Below are 19,685 nucleotides of genomic sequence, written 5' to 3'. Positions count from 1 at the left end.
CCCATCTGAAATCAGAAAAACTCACCTTCTTAAGTTAAAATCTGGCCACAGACACTTTCTAGTTACGTGACCCTGTCCAAGTCAATTAGCAATTTTCTTTTTTGCCTCAGTTCCTCAATTCTAAAATGAGCTGAAGAAGGCTCATGGAGTCACAAAGAGTTGCATATGATTGATCAACAAAAATTTATTCTCTATATATCTTGTTTGCACATATTTCCTTGCTTGTTATCTGTTCCAGGGGATTCTGATTTTCTTGTCTCCTGTTTTATTCCTAATACTTAGCACAATGCCTGGCACTGTATTTATTAACTAACTTATTACAGTTATCATCATCATTATCATTATTTTTATTATTAATCTCCTTTTTCTTTTCTCCTCCTTCAGATTTTACAGAAAGCCTTTATGATTCTTTTTAATTCTAATGCCTTTCCTGTGGTTATGATTTTAACTTATCTTGTTTTTTTAAATTTCTTTTATTTTTTTAGTGAGGCAATTGGGATTAAGTGACTTGCCCAGGGTCACACAGCTAGTAAGTGTTATGTGTCTGAGGCCGGATTTGAACTCAGGCCCCCCTGACTCCAGGGCCAGTGCTCTATCCACTGCACCACCTAGCTGCCCCTTAACTTATCTTGTATATAGCTTGTTTGTATAGTGTTGCTTTCATGCTATCTCTGCAATTAGATTATGAGCTTCTTGAGAGCAAGGATTGTCTTTTACCTTTCTTTGTATAGCCTGCACTTAACACAGTAGACCCTTAACAATTATTTCTGAATTGATAGGATGAACAGGGGTGGGAGGTGATATAAATGTGTCACTGGCATTTACCCCACAGTTGACTTTCCTTCTGCCCAAAGGCACAAAGAGACACCCCATTTTGGGGCTGTGGGTTCTTTTTTTTTTTTTTTTTAGTGAGGCAACTGGGGTTAAGTGACTTGCCCAGGGTCACACAGCTAGTAAGTGTTAAGTGTCTGAGGCCAGATTTGAACCCAGGTACTCCTGACTCCAGGGCCGGTGCTCTATCCACTGTGCCACCTAGCCGCCTCAAGGGCTGTGGGTTCTTAATAAAACCATTTGACAAAATGTTCACAGACAATAACAACAGATTAATGCAAATAAGGTAATTAGAAAAGAGTCCCACTGGAGAATGCAAAAGAATTAAATCCTAATTTAGTATTCCAGACTCTCAGTCTCATCCACAAACTGCATACCATGTTCCGCACCCTGAATTCTGCTCTTTATGGGCAGGAAAAATGGGTAGTTTCTCTTATTCACTGAAAAAAAAAAGCCTGCAAAAGACTTGAGGAGTTACCGTTTCCTGAGTGTAGCCCAAGATTTTCAGATTTATGACACAAGATATGACAATCACTTAAGAATAGGAAGTCTAAGATTAAGGACTATTGAGAGAACTAAATTAATAGCCTATTTTTGAACTATCAATACAGGGATAACAGTTAAGGGATGTTGAAACATTAACTATGAGAGGTGATAGAGTCATGGACTGGGAGATACAATCTCTCTCTTTTTTTTTTATTTTTTGCAGGGCAATGAGGGTTAAGTGACTTCCCCAGGGTCACTGAGCTAGTAAGTGTCAAGTGTTGGAGGCCAGATTTGAACTCAGGTCCTCTTGAATCCATGGCCGGTGCTTTAGCCACTGCACCACATAGCTGCCCCTGAGATACAATCTCAATAAACAAAGGCATTACAGTAAAATACCCAGGAGAAGTTCCAAGGCCTGCTCCATAGCCTTCATAAGGTCCCAAGGCAGACAGGGCCTGAACGACACTTTAATTGCCTTTTGGAAGAGATTTTCTGCTTCTAAATTCCTAGATGTAAAACTGAGCTATAAGAAGATACTAACCTGATTGTTCTCTGAAGCTATAATCGATGAGAGATCTGCACTAAAGATAATATGTTCCTCTGTGAGTGTGTGTGTGTGTGTGTGTGTGTGTGTGTGCATGCATGTGTGCATATGTTATGGCTTAGGCAGGTCCTAGTTATAAGGACTATTTTGTCTGAGCTCATCTGCCTCCAGAGCTGTGATTATCATGTCATGAGAATCACCAGTGACATAAATCTGGCAAGGGAAAAAGGGATATGTCTAAAAGAGTGAAATTTGTCCCACATGAAAATGTCTTCAAGGATTCCCACTCATTGAGAATTCCCCATCTGCAATTACTAATGAATAATGACAATGGCCAAGTCATCAGCTAAATTCAGAGGATAGAAACTTCCCTGGGCTCCAAGAGATCAGAGATGCAGCTGTTAAAGAGGTTGTCACAGGCAGAAAGAGAACCAACACCTTATTATGGATACTTCCAATAGTAACCTTGGCCCAGCTTAGTCTTTGGGGCAGTCTTGAGGGATTCCAGGCCTTGTATCTACTCTCTTTTTCCTTCAAGTTTCCAGCCTCCCAAGGAAGTCTATGACTATGAATTCATGTCTAATATTCCTAAATATAGTAGTAGTAGACTTTTTGTGCCTTTATGTCTTTTTCTGTTCAATTCCCAGGGTCTGATCCCTTCCCCTCTCCTCCTTCACAATAATCACCAATAGGAAGTAGACTTTATTGTCAGTATGGAAGGTTGTGCACACCTCAATAAATGCCCAACTTTCTTTAATCTCTGATATAGTTCTCATTTCTGGAAGACATCATAATTTAGTCAAAAAAGCAATGAAGTTGTGGATAAAGTCTTATCTCTTTTGTAATGCAGTGTGTGTGTGTGTGTCTGTGTGTATGTATATTGTGAATTGTTTTGCTATATGTGTTATCTGTGTCCACATTAATCTCTGTAGATGTAGCTTTCAGGGAAGGAAGAGTATATATCTCTAGTCACTTCCTTCATCATTCTCCAAGAAGGCATTGATTCCTTTCCTAAAGGGAAACAGGAGTTTGAGGCCAGAGGTTGACCACAGTAGCTACTCAGAGAGAGAGTATACTAGGCTAGAATTAGATCTATCTTCCTCCTTAAATATTATTAGTCAAGGGGCAGCTAGGTAGCACAGTAGATAGAACAACAGCCCTGGAGTCAGGAGAACCTGAGTTCAAATGCAGCCTTAGACACTTACCACTTACTAGCTCTGTGACCCTGGGCAAGTCACTTAACCCCAATTGCCTCACTAAAAAAAAACTAAAAAAACTCTAAAATTAAAAATTAAGATTATTAGTCAAGTTAAAGTAAATTTTAGATAGAAGCTGTTCTTCTGATTGTTGTCCTTTAAAAAGAAATCACTGTCCCAAGTAATTCATCTAAGACTACACTTCGTTCCTATTAGATATCAGTTCCACAATGAATATGCTTAATAAATAGTAAACAAAACAAAAAAAATTATCTAAATCAATAGCAAAACAAAGATTATAGAAAGTATACATATATCAAATGATAGAGAGTGAAAGTTAGATAACTCATATCATCTGAGAGAGAGAGCAGGGGTCTTAGATCATTTGCAAAGGGAATTATTGTTGTTTTTGTTGTTGTTCGTCCTTCATTCTCAAATAACATCAGGAGGTGATATCTTGAGACTTACAGCAAATTGGATTTAAGTGAGGGAGGGCTGTGTAAAGTCACTAGTCTCATTCTCTCCTCCAGAGCCTTCTGGGTCCAGTGGCAAGATATATATCAGGAAGTCTGGAGATAGTCCTGGAGCTTTGAGGCAATTGGAGTTAAGTGACTTGCCCAGTGTCACACAGCCATTAAGAGTCAAGTGTCTGAGGCTGGATTTGAACTCAAGTTCTCCTGATTCTGGGGCCAGTGCCACATAGCTGCCCCTTCCAAACGAAATAGGGATACAATCAGTATGTCAGCTTTTCTCTATGTACGTTTCCTCCCAGCCATTTTTCTCCCTTCAAGTGCCTGAAGAGAGTCTGAAACCACATGACTTTTCTCAACAAGTTTGAAGCCCAAAACCAGAATCTCTCTTCCCTCTAATTCTCACCAACTTCTCACTTCAGGTAGGCATGGTACATTGAGGAACCAATCTCCACCAATGAGAAAAGTCTTATAAAAATGGCTCTTTGAGCCATAGGTTACATGTATATAGGACAGCTGTGTGACATGTCAGTTTTCTTCTCGAAAAATGAGACCTATAATTTGTTTATATACATATATACACACATACACACATAGATATACACCCATATACATATATGTATAGAATTATATATATAATATAGTCAAATATTAACTGAACTATAGAATAAGGAAATCATGACTAGGAAAAAGAAAAAATATGTCTAAGAAAAAAGTTCTGACACAATTTTATTTTCATTTCTAGCTAGAGTAGGGAGAAAATACAATTAGATGTAAAAAGAGATGTTAAATATATGCTTTATGTACTATATCAAGATAATAAAAATAGTAAAAAAAAAAGAGATAAAAACTTAAATTTGTGTGCTTAATATTCCCTAAACAATGAGTGCGTTAAAGAAAAAACAATATTAAACAGAAAAAATAATCAATGATGTTAATGATTATACATTGCTTATAGAGCCCACAGAAAATGTCAAAAGATGAAAATAACATTTAGAAGTTTAGTCAAAGTTGGAAGAGTTGTGGAAAGATCTTAATGCATTATTGGTAGAACTATGAAGTAGTAGTAGTGGTAGTAGCAGTAGTGGCGGTGATGGTAGTGATAGTGGTAGTGGTGGTAGTAGTAGTGGTGGTGGTAGTGATGGTGGTAGTGGTGGTAGTAGTAGTGGTGGTGGTAGTGATGGTGGTAGTAGTAGGAGTAGTAATACTAGGTTAGCTAGAATAATAATAGCTTGCATTTATATAAATCATATGTGTCAGCATACTAAACACTTTACAACATCATCTCCTTTGATTCTAACAACAACACTGGAAGGCAGGAACTCTTATTATTCTCATTTTAAAGTTGAGGAAATTAAAGCAAACAAAGGGTAAAAAAACTATTCAAGGTCATAGACCTAGGAAGGATTCAGATTCCAGGAGGCTTTTGTTCCTGAATGGCTTTGGCTAAGCTAGTTATTGAGGTTGAAGCAAATTTCTGCAGCCAGGAACCATGGCTTTGTTGTCAGGAAGAAAGAATTAGGGGGGAAAGTGGGTTCAGGAGTGGTTTTGATGTGGTTTGGGTCTGTAAGCTCAGTTTTGTTGGTATTAGCCTGGGATGTGGGTGAAAAATGCTGAGTCATCTCAGGGTCAGTAACTATCAGTACCTGTTTTATTTTTTAACTTTTTTTTTGATTCTTGGTTTGCTAGACCATTGGTACCAGCTAAAGTTGTTTTACCTTTGGAGAATAATTCCTGTTTTGAAGAGATTTAAGATGTCATGGGGAATCAGAGAAACTATTTAGCTTGCCATCTTGTTCATATTACCTGTAAGTTTAATGGTGTAAAGAATTAATTGTGATTTGAGGTTTCTATGACCCCATCTTTGGCTAAAATTAGAAGCCCCTGTGTGCACCTCCATGCCAGCATGGTGCTCCATTCACTGACTTTGGCCATCATCATGGAGCTGCAGCTCGCATCATCACCACGAGCTGATGCGTATATTGGCCTGGCCAAATTACCGTGACTAGAAGCCTAGTGAGGGTAGTCAGGTGACCTTCAGCGTCTGGAAGCTGGGAAGGCTGGCAGTTCTACAGGAACCTGTTAATTCTGTCAATCAGGGCTGCCAGTCAATTAGCTTGGGACTGAGTGGGGATGGCCCGGGTTTCCTGTTGGGAGGGGGGTTTTCTGGGAAGGAGAAGAAGAGAGATTCATTCTGGCATGAGAGAGGGAGAGAGACGATGCAGCTGTGTGCTCTTTGGGAACTACTGAGTCCAGGCGGTGGTGTGATTGCACATCATATAATTTTCCTTCTCCTATTCCTTTTTTTCTTTGTCCCTATTTTTATTAACCTTACTTGTGTTTTAAATTTGTTCCCATCAATAAACACTGTTTTGTTTTTTTCTGAAAGAGGCTGTTAATCTCCTTCCTTACCCCAATATTATGGGGAGCTCCTCAGTTAATTCCCCCATATTAAATTTGGCCCTTACAAGGGTCTTTCAAGTATTTCTGATGAAAAAACCCAAACTAAGTAGAAACTTTGAAAAACAAATCCAAGAGTGGAATGATACCTAAAAAATATAAGTTTCTTTGCTCTATTGACAAGACCTAAATGACATGGTTCTAACAATCTAATGGGGGAAAATAATTCTCAGAACTTTCATATTAAGGGACACACACACACATATAACAAACATAGAGGAATTGGGGTTAATTGGCTACATTTTGAGAGTTTTTAAAGAGAAAGAAAAGGGAATCTAAAGGGAGGAATATACTTGAAAAAGGAAGGCTAGGAAACTTGCTATTGATTATAACTAGGATTCGTAAGAAAGAACCCACATATGCAAAGATAGTGGAAAGGTAGGGGGACTAGGAATATAGGTATCTTACTCTTATCTGAATTTGACAAATACATTAACAATTTGATATAGAAATACATTAGTAGGGGCAGCTAGGTGGTGCAGTGGATGGAGTACCGGCCCTGGAGTCAGGAGTACCTGAGTTCAGATCCGGCCTCAGACACTTAACACTTACTAGCTGTGTGACCCTGGGCAAGTCACTTAACCCCAATTGCCTCACCAAAAAAAAAAAAAAAAAAGAAATACATTAGTCTCAATAGGCATACAAGCAAGGATGAGGGTGGCATCTAAAAGGTAGGGAACAGTTATAAATTATTTTTAAGCACTTCCTGATCAGGAAAGGGAAGGGAAGCAGCATATGGAAGACAACATTACTAGACCCTGAACATGGAGTGGGGTAAGGTAGAGACTTTTATGCATTAAAAAGAAACAACAGGATATAACAAAATATAAAGCAGTTTTCAAGATTAGGTAATCTGATTTCTAACTAGAGTTAAATTTAGGGGCTTTCTGAGTTGGTGGTGGGATGGGGTTGAGCAAATAAGTGCAATGATATAAAATCAGAAAAAGTTGTATCCCACTCTTTCCAAGTGTCTATATTTGATGAAAGGAACATGGAAACAGTAACTATTTTTTTTCTTTTTTAAAAATAGTATTTTATTTTCCCCAATTACATGTAAGGATAATTTTCAACATTCATTTTTGTAAGATTTTGAATTCCAAATCTTTCTCCCTCCCTTCCCTCCCTCCTCCTGAAACCAGCAAGCAATAAGATATAGGTTATACATTACACCCATGTTAAGCAAATTTCCATATTAATCATGTTGTAAGAAAAGAATCAGAACAAAATGAAAAAAAAAGCCACAAGAAAGAAGAAAAAATGTAAATAGTGTGCTTCCATCTGAAATCAGACTCCATAGTTCTTTTTCTGGATGAGGAGAGTGTTTTCCATCATGAGTCTTTTGATGTTGTCTTGCTAAGAAGAGCTAAATCTATCATAGTTGATCATCACACAGTGTTTTTGTTACTGTGTACATCATTCTCTTGTTCTCCTCATTTCATTCAGCATCAGTTCATGTAAGTCTTTCCAGATTTTTCAAAACAGTAACTAATTAACCAATAAAAGAACCATTTTCAGATAGGGCATCCATATGGGTTATTTGAGATATGTCATTGTCAGAAAACTCTTGCATCACTCTTTGGACCTGACTGGGTTTTTCTTCAGCAAAACCTAGACCCTTAGTTAAGGGTCTCTAAGCAACAGAAAGAGGTTGTCTAGATTCCCAGTCACAGAGCTAGGTTTAAACAATGCAATAAAATTTTGTCACAATTCCCATAATTGAATAAAGTTTTCTCACAAAATAGAAACTGGAGTAGACCTATTACTGAATAGAAAGGGAACTGAATGCAATCTAGAATTGAGCCACAAGATGGAGTCAGTTTGGTTCAAATGATTCTCACATCCCTCAAAACTTATTTTCCAGGGATAAGTGGCTAGATTGTCTCTGTCTTCTGTGGATCCTATTTCAGATCTAGTCAGTAGGATTCTATGGACAACCCAGGTCACAGCATAAATAATATTGTAAGCACTATAATTCTGGGCAGATGCAGACATTTCAAAATATAAAAAAACAAACCAAACCAAAACAACATTGCATCAGTAAGGAAACATTTTGTGAGCAATGCTCTGGCTCTTTTTTCCAGATTCATGTGGGCATTCAAAAATGGAGTACCTGCAAATCTCTTAAGGAAAATATTTTTTAGGTATTTAGCCATTGTCACTGTCCTGGGAAAAGATGTGACACTTTTATTAATCTCTTTAGTCTGATCTGAAGATTTAATAGTCTCATTTAACCTGAATATCTATCTATGTGTCTATCCATATGTATATGTGCATATATATACATGTATGCATGCACATATGCACACATATGTGTTGTGTAATTTAAAATTCTAAAGGTGGGTCCTAATCTGTTCCCCCAGTTTTGGAGGAAACTGACTAAAATCATTGATAAAATGAGTTTAGGTTTTTAAGGGTTTATTGAAAGATAGAAAAAGAAAGATTGAGAACAGAATTCCTACAATTTGGCAATCCAATCTTTCCTCAACTCCTCTATGTTGTCCTCTGCCACCAGCATGGTGAAGTCAGGAACCCAAAAGAGAGAGTGCTATCTGTGCAGGCTCTCCTTCCTCCTTCCTGTCCCCTCCCAGAAATAGGAGGTTTTTCAGGCTGGTTGGTTGACTGGGCCGGAAGTTCAAAGTTTTTTTAGCTTCTGAAAACCATGCTTTCTTAAGTACTCTCAAGTACCAGCCAGATGTGTTTAGAATCTAGTCAACTAGTAATCCAGTCAAATCAGCCAGTAATCCACTCAGGTGGGCTCCTGAGTATCTGGCAAATTTCATCTATCACATTCTATTATTTTGACAATGTACACACACTTGTATGTGTGTGTGTGTGTGTGTGTGTGTGTGTGTGTGTAGATTTGTAACCCAAGATGTGAATCATTTACCTTGCAGAATGGGTCGATAAGAACAATTTGTTCCTACAGCCACAAAGGCAGCTGAAGCAGGTGCAGTGGAGCACTTAAAACTTAGTTAGATGTCAAAGATGCCAAAGTCATTCACTGAATCTTAAGTCATCAGAAGTTTTCTTGATGTTTCTCTTGCCACTGGACTTAAATGACTCAGAAAGAGAGTGAGGTAGATAAGATCACACAACTCAACCTCACTTGAATCTAATTTGTGTGCAGGCAAAAGATATCATCTATACCATTTTACCATTTTTACCTCTTTCAAAATCCTGTGGCAATAGCCAAGGAAAGAAGGATCAGGTGTAGCTACACCGGGAGCTGTACTCACAGTTCTCACACAGGCAGCCAACTGAGACCTATAGCCTTTTTCTCATTGGACTGAAGCATCAGTGGGATTTGATGTCTAAGCAGCCTTTTTTTTTTTTGCAGGCAATGAGGGTTAAGTGACTTGGCCAGGGTCACACAGCTAGTAAGTGTCAAGTGTCTGAGGCCAGATTTGAACTCAGGTCCTCCTCAATCCAGGGCTTTATCCACTGTGCCACCTAGCTGCCCCCTAAGCAGCCTTTTTAAAGGACAGTGCTTAACTCCTGGCATATGGAAGGGGATAGAAGAGGTATCCTAAAAATTGTCTGCTTCACTCAACCATGACCTGCTTACTTTGGCAGGCAGGGGTCCCAACTTGAAACACACACACGCACATGCACACACACAAGTACAAAAAACTTATGCAAAGATAATTCCATTCACCATCAGTATCTGGAATGTGTATAGGCTTATGGACTACATGGAATCCAATAGATCTGAAAGCTGAATAGCTCTTGTTTATATATATATATATATATATATATATATAGATAGATAGATAGATAGATAGATAGATAGATAGAGAGAGAGAGAGAGAGAGAGATGATAGAGATGGATAGATAGATAGATAGATAGATGTAGATGTAGATATATTTGAATAGGCAATATTAAATGAGCTTTTTTAGAGACAAGCATCAGAACCAGATGGATTTATAACCAAAATTCTATCACACATTTTAAGATCAACTAATTCTAATATTAAATAAATTATTTAGATTAATAAGTGAAGAAGGGCTTCTAAACTATTTTTATGAAACAAATATGATATTAACACCTAAACCAGGAAGAGTCAAAACAGAAAAAAAGTAAATTATAGGCCAATTCTATTAATGAATATGGATGTAAAAATCCGAAATAAAATACTAGCTAAAAGATTATAACAATATCTTACAAAGATTATACAATATGAATAGCCAGGATTGATACTAGTAATCAGGGATGGTTTAATATGAGGAAAACTATGAATATAAGTGATTATATCAATAATAAAAGTTAAAAAATATAAGTAGATGTAGAAAAAGATTTTGATAAAGCTCAACACCTATTTCTATTAAAAACACTCAAATTATATGTATAAATAGATTTTTCCTTAAATTGATAAAAAACATTTATCTAAAACAATAAGCAAGAATTATTTCTAATGGGGATAAGCTGGAGGCTTTCCTGGTAAGATTAGGTGTGAAACAAGGCTGCCCATTGTCACCAATATTTTTCACTATTATGTTGGAAATCCTAGCAAAGCAATAAGAGAAGGAAAAGAAATTGAAGGAATCAGAATAGAGAATGAGGTGATAAAACTGTCCATTTTTTAAAGATAATATTATGATATTCTTAGAAAATTCCAAAAATTCAACTAAAAAGTTAGTTGGAATAATTAACAATTTTAAGGAATAGCAGGATATTAAATAAATCTCCATAAATCATCATCATTACTATATATCAGAAACAAAACTTCAAGAAAAGATTGTTTAAAAAAAGACACCACTTTAAATAACTCTAGACAATATAAAGTATCTGTGAGTCCACCTTCCAAAACAAACTCAGGAAGTATGAAATCAAAATTATTTTTTTAAAAACCCACTTTTTATACAAATAAAATTAGATTTAAATAATTTGAGAAATATTAATTATTCATGGGTAGCCAGAGCTAATACAATAAAAAATGACAATTTAACCTAAACTAATTTATATATTCAATGCTATCCCAATTAAATTACCAAAAAAAAAAAATTCTACTAGTTGAAGAAACTGGTATAAACACAGGGTAAATAATTTGTTCAAGGTCATACATCTAGTATTCAGACCCAATAGACTTTTTTTTTTCCTGAAGAGCTTACCTCCAAGCTGGCTATTGATTCCCAAACAAGCTTTCACAGTCTAAAATCATAGTTTCTATACCACTGCAAAGGAGGAAGGGAAAACTGGATGCAGCAATGAGTTTGATGAAAGCTTGTGTCAGATGTTTGGGTCTGTTATCAACTTTGCTGTCAGTAGCATGGGAAGTGTGAGAGGCATACCGAGTGATATCAGGGTCTGTAAGCGTTAGTTTCTGGGGTTTTAAATTTTCTTTTGAATTCTTTGTGTCATAGACTATACAGTCAGGTGAAGTTCCTTTATCTTTCTGTTTTGGAGATATTTGAGAGGTCATGGCAATCAAAGTATATGTCTAGTCTGCTATCTTGTTCATGTTTCTAGAAGTGGAATGGAGGATTTTCAAGTATTTCTTATGAAAAGAACCGGGAACAGCTAGGTGGCACAGTGGATAAAACACTGGCCTTGGATTCAGGAGGACCTGAGTTCAAATCTGGCTTCAGACCCTTGACACTTACTAGCCATGTGACCCTGGGCAAGTCAATTAACCCTCATTGCCCCACAAAAAAAAAAAAGAAAAAGAAGAAGAACATAACCGAATAGAAACTTTGCAAAACAAATACAAGAGTGGAGTGGAACCTAGAAATGTAATTTTATTTGTAGCATTGGCAATACCTGAATGATATAGTCCTAAAACCAAAGGAAAAAAAAACACTTCAGAACATTAATATTGTCAAAGAATATAGAATGACATAGACACATTAAAAAAAGTAATTGTTGTGAATTTGTTGTTTCAAGGGTTTTAAAAAGAACACAAAAAGGGAGGAGAAAGGGAGGAATCAACAAGGGAAAATAAGAAGGATGTGGAAATTGCTATTTCTTACAATTGAGTTCATAAAAATAATGACATAAAAAGAAAAAGGAAAGGAAGGGGGGGGACAGGATTAGAGGAGCTAAATTCATTTATCAGTGATTTTAGTCAGCTTAACCCCAAACTGTGGAGACAGATTAGGACCCCCATTTGGAATTTTAAATTACACACACAATAGATATAGACAAATACTGAAATCGTGATATAAACTCATGTATTATTTATGCATGTATTTGTATGTTTAGGTAACATATATATGAGAACATATCAAGATCTATATCTCTCTAAATCTCTTTGTGTATATACACATGCATATGTTTTGTATATCAATCTTTTATACTTTTACATTTTTATTTAATCTCATCTCCATCAGAAGCTGGATATCATGTTTCTCCTTAATTCATGGTTTGTGGCTGAAATTATAACAGATTATATTGTGAGTTAAAGGGAAATTAAAGGTGTAATAGCAAATTTAAATGAGGATTTCTAATTTTTCAAAGATATTTATATAAAAACCTTTTGACCTCAAAAATAGCCCCATAAAAATAGTAGAACAAGTATTATTTCAATTATACAGATGGAAAAACTGAGACTTAGGAAAGTTCAAGACTTTAAAAATGTCACGGTGCTCCTCAATAACAGAGATAGTCTTAGATCCCAAGCATTCCTATCTCTAAGTTCACTACTTTCTATTCTGCACCATATTTCCTCACAAAATAGAGATCATTTTCAACCTGGAGAACTCAAGATATGGAGAAATAAATTAGAAAGATTGTTCCTACAAAATGAGTACTGATATGTCTTAATATGAGGTATCAGACGTATTGACACTGGACCATATGGTGGTCCATTACACTTCTGTATATGACTTTATATGGATTAAAATATAATTAAGGGGCAGCTAGGTGGCGCAGTGGATAGAGCACCGGCCCTGGAGTCAGGAGTACCTGAGTTCAAATCTGGCCTCAGACACTTAACACTTACTACTAGCTGTGTGACCCTGGGCAAGTCACTTAACCCCAATTGCCTCACTAAAAAATATATATATATATATATATATATATATATATATATATATATATATATATATATAATTAAGAAATATTTAACAAAATTAATAAAAATATGATAAACACCGATAATATGAAAAAAGTCATTATGTGACCCAAAGGGACCCTTAAGTGTGCTTTATTAGCTCCTGTTTCTGATTGCTTTTGACACCACTGGTCTAATGAAAAGAAAAGTAAATTTGAAATCAGGAAACATGAGTTTAAGAACTGACGATGTTACTTGTAACCTGTGTCACTCACTACAAGCAGAACATGCAATATCTGGACTGGAATAGTCTGTCCTCAAAGATGAAAGAGTTTGAATACATGATCACTAAGGTCATTCCTAGCATTAGTTCCTATAATACTTATATTCCACTGACCTTGCCCCTCTCCCAGCAGCTTCTGAAAGACATTTGCTTGTCAGCGTTAGGGCAGAATGCTGGGAGGGGATATGGTTGGGGACATTATTGCAGAGTAGACAGGAATGTCTCCTATGCCACAAAGCATACCAATGTTTGAGGGCTTGGGAGTCACAGAAGATCAGCACAAAAGGGCTGATGGTTGGGAACCATGCTGCTAAGAAGTCTGAGGTGGCCATGAGCCCAGGGTGAGGTTTTCCATTCTTAAAGAAATAAAATGACAAGCTGGAATTAATAGAATAAAAAGTGACATATGTGCTCAGTAGTAGGAGGACAGAATAGGTGGCTCTTTTCTCAGGGAAAGTTCTAGGGGAGAGATGAGAACTGTGGATATGTCGGACATGCTGATGGTGTTTGTGCAGGAGAAGCATTATGTAGGCACTGGCCCAGATCATGGATGCCAAACAAATAATATCAGGAATAGAAAAGACAATCGCAAAAAATGTGGCATTAAATGAGTCAGGAATTAAAATTGAGCAATATCCTAGATGCCACATCTTGCTATTATTAGTCATATGCTTTAAGTTATGCAGAGTCCCAAGCAAGGTTAAATTTATCAACAGATAGAAGCACCAGCAGAAGAAGCAGGAAGGGATAATGCACTTTGGGGCTTGAGTTTTGAGTTCTGCCCACCTGGAGGTCCTGGGACTGATGGTGATGACCTGAAAACCACTAAGGAGGCAGGTGATGCTGAGGCAAACACTCCGAGCCATAGCATTAAGATAAATAACAAATTTACACCCAGCAGAATCCAAGAAATTTTTGATGCCAAAACAGACAATTGTCAAAGGAATTCCTTTGGAGAGAAGCACTTCTGAGTTGGCCAAGGCTAAGTGGCTGAAAATACACTCTATGGGCCTCAGCCTGTGTCCAGTGAGTAGAATTGAGCTGTATATGACCAGGAGGAAGACATTTCCGAGAATCCCAACTCCTATCTGAATAAGGAAAACAATGCCCAACACTATATCACTAACCATCATTTTCTCCAAGTCTTATGAAGAACTCTGGTCACTGCTGGCAAATCCTGTGGGGAATTGAGACATTGCTTTAACTTAAATCTGCAAAGACAGGAAATATCACATCATGCCACATTATCATCTTTCATCGCATTCATCACAGTATGTATTGCAAAGAAGACCAATAGAAAACATAATTGCAGCTTGTACACCAGTTCCTAAGGACCATCTTATATCACAGATTTAAAAGTTGAATGGATCTTAGAAGCCATTTAGTCGGTCAGGCAGTCATTCAATAAACATTTACTCAGTATTTGTTGTGCTCCATACACTGTGCTAAAAGCAGGGAAAATAAAAGACAATCCTTGCTCTCAAGGAGCTCACAGTCTGATGCAGGAAATGACTTGCAAACAACTATGTACAGGGGGCAGCTGCATGGTGAAGTGGACAAAGCACCAGCCCTGGATTCAGGAGGACCTGAGTTCAAATTTTGCCTCAGACACTTGACACTTACTAGCTGTGTGACCCTGGGCAAGTCACTTAACCCTCAGTGCCTGAGGGGAAAAATATGTATAAAAAAAGCTACATATTGGATAATGTTGGGAAAATTTCTAAGTCTAATGGAAGAATAGAAACAACAAAGTCTCCAGGCTGAAGCCAACAGATTTATTGAGAGAGTTTTAGTCCTACAATAAAGCCGGTCAATCAGGGATTGGACCTGAAAGATCTTGAGTTACAAAATCAATGGGTTTTTATACTCCTCCAAAGCTTGTATGCTTCTGTACAATTATAATTAAAGAGTATCTAAAATTAAAGCATCTTCTTAGTAAATAGAGAAACTGCCTACATGACAAATGTCAGCATTTTCCATTACTCATATCATCCTTCTTGTGACAACAAGGTCATAACTCTGGGGCAAGACCCCTTCCAATCAAATATATCACTAGTGAGCTGCATGATCTTGTTTTGTCAAGCATAACACCCAGTGGTTTCTAAAAGATAACATTGCTGACTATTGTATCTTCTGATATTATCTAATGCTTGAGATTGGAAAGTATCATCTGACATTATTAAGTAGTAAGAAAAGAAACTTAATCTGCTAACATAATTAAAATAACATATCTAAATACAATAAATCACAATTTTTTAGTTAATATACTGATTATTATCATAATTAAATCACTTTAAATCTCTAATAACTAAGGGATGGGAAAATCTCACTCCCAATAAATAGGAGATAAACAATAAAGGGAAGACACAAGAATTAAAGGAGACTAGTAAGTCCTGTAAATTTCCCCCTCATGATGGGATTTTGTTGGGAATTTGGAGGAAGAATGTGAAGGAAGAAAACAGAGAAAAGAAAAACCATAACTCTAGGAATAAAGGATAGATAAGGTAAATGCCCAGAGTGAACAGATTGAATATAGTGTTTGAGAAAGAGTAAGAAGGCCATGATGTTTATTTTTTTATTTCTTCATTTTTGACCAGGTAAAAGAGGCAATTTTTTTGCATCATTTCTTTTTCTTTGAATATTGTTTTTATAAGACTTTGAGCTCCAAATTTTTCTCCCTCTCTCCTTTCCTTCCCCCTTTTTCAAGACAGAAAGCAATCTGATATAGATCATATCTGTACAATCACATTAAACATATTTCTTCATGAGTCATGTTGTGAAAAAAGAGTCAGAATTAATGGGAAAAACCTCAAAAAAAGAAAAACAAAAATAGAAATAGTATGATTCGATCTGCATTCAGATTCCACAGTTCTTTTTTCTGGATGTGTACAGCATTTTCCATCATGAGTCCTTTGGAATTGTCTTGGATCATTGTATTGCTGAGAAAAGCAAAATCTATCACAGTTGATCATCTCACAATGTTACTGTGTACAATGTTCTGGTTCTGCTCATTTTACTCAACATCAGTCCACTTAAGTCTTTCCAGGTTTTTCTGAAATTGACTGGCTCATCATTTCTTATAGCACAATAATATTCCATTACATTCATATACTACAACTTGTTCAACCATTCCCCAATTGATGGGCATCAGCATGATTTCCAGTTCTTTGCCACCACAAAAAGAGCTGTTATAAATATTTTTATATATGTGCATCCTTTCCCCTTTTTTATGATCTCTTTGGGATGCAGACCTAGTAGTGGTATTACTGGATCAAAAGGTATTTCCTCCCCCATTTCTTACCTATCCTTAAACACTGAATGGGTGTTACCTCAGACAAACTGAGAACTGAAAAGACCTTAACTTAAAAAGGGCAAGGTCTCCCACTGCATCCTGAGTTATCTCTAGTCATCCTGATCTATGTCTTGCCACTAGACACAGATGGCTCTGGAGGAGAAATTGAGGCTGGTGACTTTACACAGTCCTGTCTCACTTAAATTTAATTCACATACAAGTTAAGATATCACTTTCCTGATTTGATTGGTCTTTTTTTAGAATGAAGGATAAACAATAATCTGTTAATAGTAGTAGTTGTCCTACTGGGGACTAAACAGGCCAGTTCCATTTGGGCAATGCTGCCTTCCTTCATTCTTTCTTGCTTCCCTACTTCCTCTCTCTCTTTCACTCCCTTTCTCTTTCCCTCTGTTCTTCCCTCTCTCCCTTCTTCCCTCCACATGGGGAAAATAATACACTTACATCACATGAACAGTCAAGGGAAATACTATTTTACAATATTAATTTGTTGACAAGGACGTTGGGAATTAAAAACACTTATCTCATAAAAAGCTGTTTAAGAACAACCATATAAATTAATTTAATGTTACTCTGTCAAAAGATCCAACTAAACATTGTCACACCAAGGACATTTAAGTTTGAAACTGGAAGGACAAAAATAGGCAAATAATGGCAAGATTTCTAAATATCTTTTAAATAAAACTTTTCCTAATCAACAAAGTTGAGCCTCTATATTTTTGGATTTGGATTTTAGCATGTGCTTTTAGAAGCAGAGAAAAAGACACAAAAGAAAAAAAAATGATGAAAAAAGATGAAGAAAATCAATTTTATATAAATGAATTTCATAGGAAGGCAAAACATTTATGAGAAGGTCAAGAAGACTGTGAAAAGTGAGGTGGGGGATGGAATTTATTAACCAAAGCAAAATCCTCTTGATTGCTACTATTCTAGATTAAGTGAAAGAATGTTGAAAGAGAAGTCAGATCAAAGAGGATTAGGGAGAATATAAAAGAATAGAGGATTAAGGAGGCTAGAGAAATATGGATCTGGTGAAGACCAAATGAGGAAAAAGGTAGGTGCCTAGAAGTGGAAAGCTTAAAGAAAGAGAAGTGGAAAATGTGATGAATCATATTGATAGATTAAATTCGTGAGCAGAGTGAATGAGAAAAAGTGACAGCCTGTTGCTGTCAGCCTTAAGGATTGTTGAGAATAGTGATAGCCTTGTTATGGAAATTAAGGAAAAGACATTGAGTGGGGCTGAAAAGGTATTAAGGAATAATTGTGAGAATATGCATACTGGATTTCCTTCACATCTAGTAAAAATAATTTTACTAAAAAAAAAGATGAAAAGGGAAGATTACACACACACATGTATATGTATATATATATATGTATGTATATGTATATACATATATATACACACACACAAGATATATAATGATGTGGAAAAAAATAATTATTAATAATAGATTTCTTGCGGGACCCAAAGATCACTTTCTCAGTCCTTTCTCTCTCCCACTCAAGGATAAAAATTCAGCCTCCATGAGAAACTTCATTTAATCTCATCTGGGACAAACTCAAGGGAACAAAAGGAATGTAAATAGATTCTTTTGTCTAGATGGCTGAATGATTGATGGGATTAAATGACACCTAGATAATGGATTTTGCCTTGAACAATTTAAGTGAGAGGTTTTTTTTTTTTGTTTTTTTTTTGCATTCTCTTTCTTGGTGTCATTCCTAGAGTTCATTTAATGTAGATCACCTTCAAGTCATGTCAACCAATGGTATTGAATGACACTAACCAATCAAATTTGTTTGATGTATAATGACCCAATTAGCTTTGATCACTGTATAATGACTCACTTCTATCAAAGAAGGATAAAAACCCTTGCCAGACTGTTTTGCAAGTTCTTCTAGGTCTTCTGGGGTTTCTAGGGCTTCTAGGACATTTTGTGGGTCTCTCTTCATTCTCTGGGACCACATGGTCTCTTTTTCTCTTGATTTCTCTCTTGAGTCTACTTGAGACCACATACTATATCTCTGGGAGACCACGTGAGTCTTTTGGGACTTTTCTCCTGCTTTTGCCAACTGGCATGCTGGCTTTTCCTGCTTTCTCTACAATGAGGCCTGGGATCATGTTAAATTAGGGAGGTGCTGGTCAATCCTTCACTGTTATAACAATATAAATTTATCTATGCTTACCAATGATTGGTGTCTATAGTAATTATTTTAAACAACACAAGGAGCTTGATACATAAATCACAATCTTGGTACCAAGACTTCAATATCTTAACTTTTCCTGCACAACTTTTGTTTTTCCTATGGCATAACAAAAAATAAATTTTTGATCTTTTATAATGATGAATTAATTCTTGAAAAGCAAAAGAATTAAAGAGTAGAACTCCCATTCTGGATGTCATTCTAAGATAAAACTGTTGATCTGGAGAAAAATATGAGAAATTTTGGAGTGACCACTCCCTGTTATAGTCACCAAAGTTTATTAGATCCGATTAGAGTTGACATACTAGAAATGTGGGAAACCAAGTTCCAAGAAGTCAGAAGAAAGATTGGAATGATGCCAGGGACTAAAAAATAAGGGAAAGGTGACTGAAGAGTGATAAACCTTCCATAATGAAATTTTTTTTCCTTTTTTTTTTTAGTGAGGCAATTGGGGTTAAGTGACTTGCCCAGAGTCACACAGCTATTAAGTGTTAAGTGTCTGAGGCTGGATTTGAACTCAGGTACTCCTGACTCCAGGGCCAGTGCTCTATCCACTGCAGCGCCACCTAGCTGCCCCATAATGAAATTGTTAATGCTTAGAACTTAACACTTCTAATTAAGAGGAACAATGAGAAATGTAGAGACCAATGTGACTACATAGAGAATTTTCTCTAAGGGCTATGGTTAATATATCAAATGAACAAATTGTAAGTACTTAATAAATGCTTGTTTTTTTCCTTCCTTCCTTCCTTCTCTCCTTTCTTTCCTCCTCTCCTCCTTTCTTCCCTCCTTTCTCCCTTCTGTTTCTTCTTCCTTTCCTCTTTCCTTCCCTCTTTCCTCCCCTTCTTCCTTTCCTCTTTCCTTCCTTTCTTTTTTTTGTTTTTGTTGTTTTTGCAGGGCAATGAGGGTTAAGT

The 19,685-nt window shown here is 36.4% G+C and overlaps 1 protein-coding gene across 1 annotated transcript; it reads right to left on the bottom strand.

Annotated features, from left to right (window-relative positions):
- Positions 1 to 13,342: 13,342 nt before the first annotated feature.
- LOC122748305 (vomeronasal type-1 receptor 4-like) lies at positions 13,343 to 14,392 on the bottom strand. The gene has a single exon (XM_043993968.1). The coding sequence runs from the start codon at positions 14,390 to 14,392 to the stop codon at positions 13,343 to 13,345; it is 1,050 nt and encodes a 349-aa protein (XP_043849903.1).
- Positions 14,393 to 19,685: the final 5,293 nt, after the last annotated feature.

Source organism: Dromiciops gliroides, chromosome 3 (genome assembly GCF_019393635.1).
Source record: "Dromiciops gliroides isolate mDroGli1 chromosome 3, mDroGli1.pri, whole genome shotgun sequence".
In the NCBI taxonomy this organism is placed as follows: Eukaryota; Metazoa; Chordata; class Mammalia; order Microbiotheria; family Microbiotheriidae; genus Dromiciops; species Dromiciops gliroides.
Note: the sequence above shows the minus strand (reverse complement) of the source record. Positions and strands in the feature narration are given on the sequence as shown.

Coding starts and splice junctions, on each gene's coding strand:
- LOC122748305 (XM_043993968.1), bottom strand. CDS start 14,392: ATGATGGTTAGTGATATAGTGTTGGGCATTGTTTTCCTTATTCAGATA.